The sequence below is a fragment of the Pundamilia nyererei genome, unplaced genomic scaffold, assembly GCF_000239375.1.
Source record: "Pundamilia nyererei isolate P.nyererei 1_Seehausen unplaced genomic scaffold, PunNye1.0 scaffold00266, whole genome shotgun sequence".
NCBI classification, from domain to species: Eukaryota; Metazoa; Chordata; class Actinopteri; order Cichliformes; family Cichlidae; genus Pundamilia; species Pundamilia nyererei.
The window spans coordinates 481,470-486,565 of NW_005187667.1; the positions used below are offsets into that span (position 1 = coordinate 481,470).

Here is a 5,096-nt window from a genome sequence, read left to right on the forward strand (position 1 = left end):
TGATTGTCAGTCCAAAGAGGGAACGTGAGGAGAAAGTACGAGGTGAGGAAGAAGCAGGTAAGCTAACAGACAGGGAGCAGTGACAGGCAGAAACTGTGAACCTGACAAAGAGGAAAACCTGATTTTACTCACAGTCTGGAAGTTGTGTCTCCCTGTATTAAAGCTGCTAAACAAACTGGGCTGAAACATTTTGAGCCTCTTTAACAACATCCCAACATAACATTATCATTGATCGGGGAGAGTAAAATTAATGATATATTTTTATGTGGTCCAGCCACAGCTTTACTGAAACCTCAGTAAAGCTGTAAAGAGAAGCAGATGCTCTGTTTCTACAAATGTTTTAAGCTTGTGTCAAAGATTCTGTACAGCAGCTTTAAATGTTTTCCAAAAGCACACACACACTTATCAGTGTTTCTCACACTTCTTACAGTGTGGACCGCCTGATAAAAGGTCAAGCTCTCCCAAGCACCACCATGAAAGCATGAAAGTCATAAATCTTACAACACAAAATTATTATTATTAAATTAGTATCTGCAGTAAAGATTTTTTCATGCATGGTATACATTCTACCACAGGCTGTTGCCTCCAGTTTTATAGTTTTTATTAATATTTTGTAATAATTTCTTCTGTTTCGGGAGTGTTTTTATGTATCTGTATTATATTACACACACACATTAAAAGTGAATCTCTGTCCAAAAAATGCTCTCAGTTTACTTTTCACTCACTGTGAGCATCATTCATTATTCTCCCAGTAATGAAGGTCAGGATATGTATTTTTATTTTTATTCCAATCCATTCTTCTTTTGCAGCATCTAAATAACCTTGATCAGATTTGATGGTTTTGTTACAGACTTTAAAAAAGTGTTTTGCTTTTCTTTCACAAATGTGGGATTAAATTGTGTTAAAATGTACAAAACAGTGATGTCACGTTTTGTGACGAGGACCCAGGCAGAGAGACCTGATGAATTTAAGAATCTTATGATTTAATAAAGAAATTTGCAGACTTGCACAGAGATGGTAAAATTATGATGACTGATAACAGAGACGAAGACAACAGACGGTGAGGACAGAGAGGAGCAGGGGTTTAAATGCACCGAGGAGACATTCAGAGACAACTCGGGACAACATTTAAGGACGCAAGGACTGACAGAGACAGGGAAGACGTCTTATCGTGACGTGTAAAGTTTATCTTGCCTGGCTGGGCAGCTCTCTGGGTGCTCAGCACCCCCAAAGCTCTGATCCTAGAATCGCCCCCGGTTAAGGAGCAGGTTGCTGTCCCTGCACCACGCCTTCAGCCGCTCCACCTCATCCCTGTCGGCAGACTCGTCCCTCACCCCACACAGGTGTGCTCGTCACTCAGCCCTGGGGAGAGCAGTGCTAACAGAACTGCTAACATAGGCTGTGTAACTGAGGTGGTGACTCTACCTGTGCACCCACCTGTTTATTCCTGCTCCTCCTCTCTCAGCCTGTGTGCTGTCATTAAAGCTTAAATGTAACAGTGAGGCAAAGCTTACAGACCAATCAGAGGCTGCTGCTGCACAGGTAACATCCCTTAGACCTCACCTGGATGTGGAGCTGTGAATGTGACCGGACATCTTTCACAGACTGGAACAACGATGGTCAGGTGACCCGATGGCGCTCGCTGACGTTTCATTACTTTCAGGTTCAGTGAGTTTAAACCTGCAGCAGCAACACCGCCGTTTATTAAAGACAGACCTGCTCCTGGAGAAGCCACGCCTCCCTGTGAACACTCTGTGACATCATCAACACCCATCCTTGACACCTGAGTTCATCCTCACCTGTGCCTGCTGTTCTGTACTGATGGGCAAAGTTAAGTGGCAAACCGTCATACCTACTTAAACTTGTGCTGGAATTACTGTGACAGCAGGAATGTGCATGAACTACTTACGGTAGGACGGTTTGTTCTCCTGCCACGCTCCTCTTAGAAGTCTCAGATGTGGAGATGTTTTTTCTACTGTGACTCTAATGACTGCCGGTGTGCCTTTGGGCCTCAGCAGGTGAGGGCTGTGGTTGTTTTTACTGAACGTTTTATTGTGTTTGTACAAAAATAAATGTAAGCTCGGAGACCGGAACTGCTTCGCACACAGCTCAGGTGTGTGCTGGAGCCCTGCTGGCGGCCAGCGGAACTGCAGCTGCTGCGTTTCCCTGTACGGAGCTGTTCCTAATGTTCTGTCCATTCCTCGTACATAGAGCGCTGTTGTCGCACGTGCCGGTTTGTTTTCACGCTGTTCCCGGCCGTGCACGCGGGTGAGAGCGGCTCGGGGCCGCGCTCACAGGAAACCACCCAAATAAGGCAGGAGGAAGTGATGACGCGGCTGGAAGCGCTCCACGTGACCTCAAGCCCTCAAACACAGCGCGGAGCCGTGACGTGTCTCCGGGGTTTCCGGCCATGGCGTCTGGCCGCGCGCCCGTGCGCCGCGTTTCGGGCTCGGTCCGGCGGGTACGCGGCCAAGCCGAGCCCCGGACCGGGCCGAACCGTGGGCGCACCTGAAAGCGCGGGACAAGGGGCGCCGGGACCGCGGACGGCCGCGGGAGCACGCGCCCCGTTCGGACCAAATATGGGCTTCCGACCCGCCATATTTGGGAATCTACGTCACGCAGGAGTCTTTATAAAGGCGGGAATCCTCCGAGAAGACCTGACAGCACCGAGTTCAGGCTGTGCGCTCGCGACAGCCAGAAACAAACAGCTGATGTTGTTTACATCCTCTGATGACGCAGCGGCCTCACCTGCGCCGGTGACCCTCCGGTAGAGTCTCACCTCCAGCGTTGGCGTCCCGCGAGCGGCAGCTTCCGCCCGGACAGAGCGCCTCTCCGCGGGGCTCAGCAGCGAAGGAGCTCCGGGAGCCGAGGAGCTCCCCCCGCAGGGACATGGCGGCCACAAGGGCTCTGCTGCCGGAGCCGCTACCTGGTCTACCGCCGCCGCTGTCCCCACTGGACGGATACCCGAAGCTGGAGGAGTTGCAGATGCTGCTGCTGGCCGCCTCCGGGGCCGAGGGAGCCGGGCAGCTGAGCGGAGAATCCGGAGAGTACGGAGGTGAGGAGCCGGTCACCCGTTTATCTGTGTCGCACGCGTGCGCGCGCGCATGCTGCAGCTCGCATTGCAGACTGCAAAGTTGCACGAGAGAGTGTTTTATTGTGATTTAAATGTTTGTCAGTAAAGCTGAGCTCGTGCTCACCTGTGGCTCACACCTGCAGCTGTGTGAGCCACAGGTGAGCTTTCCCTGCACCATGGCAGAGCTCATGGACCAATCAGGCCACCGTACGGAGGTCAAACGGTGCTTCCTAATGAACCAATAAATAAGACTCCCAGGTGTGCTGTGACGTGTTCTCACCCGTGCGCCTCCTTCTTCCCCTCAGATTCCCTCTCGGACCTCCCAGACCTACAGAGCCTCCTCCCACTGACGCCCCGCCTGCCCTCGCTGGCGTACAGCGGCCGCTTCTCCTTTGAGCCGTCTGTGTCGACCTGTGGCGGCAATAATCTGTGGGCGGAGTCTCTCCTAAGCCTGTTGGTCGGCGTGGCGGCTCCGCCCACTGCCTCCAGCCTTCCTGTCTCTTCACCGTCAGTGACATCATCATCGCCATCCCATTCGACCATCAGTTCCATCCAGGTGACCTGCGGCTCCGCTGAAATCACCTCGGTCTTCTCGGCGATACCGACCTACACCTCAGCCGGCGCCGAGCCGCTCCTCCCGGCCACAGACTGTCAGCCAGCCCCTCTGGCCTTTTCGCCGCAGCAGGGTCCGCCTCCCGCCTACACCGTTGCTGCTGCGTCCCGTCTCGGCCTGCAGCCGTCCTCGCTGGTGACGATGTTGCCAGACTACCTTCTGCCACAGCATTCGGATGCCGAGCCGGGCGTAAACGTGGATCAGAAGCCGCCACCGCTCACGCCACTCTCCACCATCAAAGCCTTCTCCTCACAGATCCAGATCCAGCCTCCTGGCCCCGCCTACAACGCGCAGCTCACCAAATCTGGCAGACCCAGGAAGTTTGCCGCTGGCCGCCAGTGCAAAACGCCGCCTCACGAGCGGCCATACGCCTGCCCCGCTGAAGGCTGCGACCGCCGCTTCTCCCGCTCCGACGAGGTGACGCGCCACGTGCGCGTGCACACGGGTCAGAAGCCGTTCCAGTGCCGCATCTGCATGCGCAGCTTCAGCCGCAGCGACCACCTGACCACGCACATCCGCACTCACACCGGCGAGAAGCCGTTTGCTTGCGCTGAGTGCGGACGTAAGTTTGCCCGCAGCGATGAGCGCAAGAGGCACGCCAAGATCCACCAGAGGCAGCGCGAGCGCAAAACCAACAGTGGCTCTGCCTCCACCGCCACCATCACCACACCCCCCACATACTCCTCCCCCGCACACAGCTCCTCCCCCTGCTTCACCTCCTCCTCCTCCTCGTTGTCACACATCTACAGCTCCTCGCCGTCCCCCCACCTCTACTCCCCCTCCTGCTCCTCACCGATGGCGAGCCCCCAGGCAGAGCTGCCCTCCCCCCACAGCTCCAGCATATGTTGACCTCAGACTGACAGCATCGGACTGCAGAAATGTTTACCGTGCGGGGTCAAAGGTCGCCTCGTGGTGTAAATATGAATCCCGTAGTTTGTACATATTGTTTACACGCATGTTGGTGAACATGTGTTCACGTGCTCCGCCTACTGAGTAGGCCTGTATGTTTACATTTTCTACTCCACCTGTTTCCTCTCAAAGAGCTTCAACAATAAAAGTCTGAACCCTGCTGGTGCTTTTAATTTGTAGGAGGTGTGTGTGTGTGTGTGTGTGTGTGTGTGTGTGTGTGTGTTTCTCACATCAGCTGATGGAGGTCATGTGACATGAGACAAAAGTCAGAAACCCTCAGCTACGTGTGGTGTAAACGTTTCTGAGGCAAAACCTGCTGTCACTGTTCGAGGGATTCTCACTCAGGTTTGTAGCTCCTGTCAGTCTGAGTGGATCCGACAAAGGTCCGAGTTCAAAGGTCGAATCAGAAGCTTAAACAGTGACAGCTTCACTGAACGCTGCCATTAAATCCTCCCTGTGTGTGTGTGTGTGTGTGTGTGTGTGTGTGTGTGTGTGTGTGTG

The 5,096-nt window shown here is 53.7% G+C and overlaps 2 protein-coding genes across 2 annotated transcripts in view; one reads left to right on the forward strand and one right to left on the reverse strand.

Annotated features, from left to right (window-relative positions):
• Positions 1-2,891, reverse strand: part of drc2 (dynein regulatory complex subunit 2) — a 16,307-nt gene extending 13,416 nt beyond the window's left edge. Inside the window, exons 1-2 of the mRNA XM_005750265.1 lie at positions 2,749-2,891; positions 2,372-2,609 (exon numbers count right to left, since the gene is read on the reverse strand). Coding sequence (XP_005750322.1) covers positions 2,372-2,609; positions 2,749-2,891 — 381 coding nt within the window. The remainder of the gene's footprint in view (positions 1-2,371; positions 2,610-2,748) is intronic.
• LOC102207273 (early growth response protein 1-like) lies at positions 2,650-4,755 on the forward strand. The gene is made up of 2 exons (XM_005750238.1): positions 2,650-3,055; positions 3,379-4,755. Exons 1-2 carry the CDS (start codon positions 2,890-2,892, stop codon positions 4,533-4,535), a joined length of 1,323 nt encoding a protein of 440 aa, XP_005750295.1. The 5' UTR covers positions 2,650-2,889; the 3' UTR covers positions 4,536-4,755.
• The last annotated feature ends 341 nt before the right edge of the window (positions 4,756-5,096 follow it).

What these genes read in the sequence shown, in the direction of transcription:
- LOC102207273 (XM_005750238.1), top strand. Translation starts at nt 2,890, where the DNA reads ATGGCGGCCACAAGGGCTCTGCTGCCGGAGCCGCTACCTGGTCTACCG. An exon ending in AGAATCCGGAGAGTACGGAG is followed by an intron (nt 3,056 to 3,378) that starts GTGAGGAGCCGG and finishes TCTTCCCCTCAG; the next exon opens with ATTCCCTCTCGGACCTCCCA.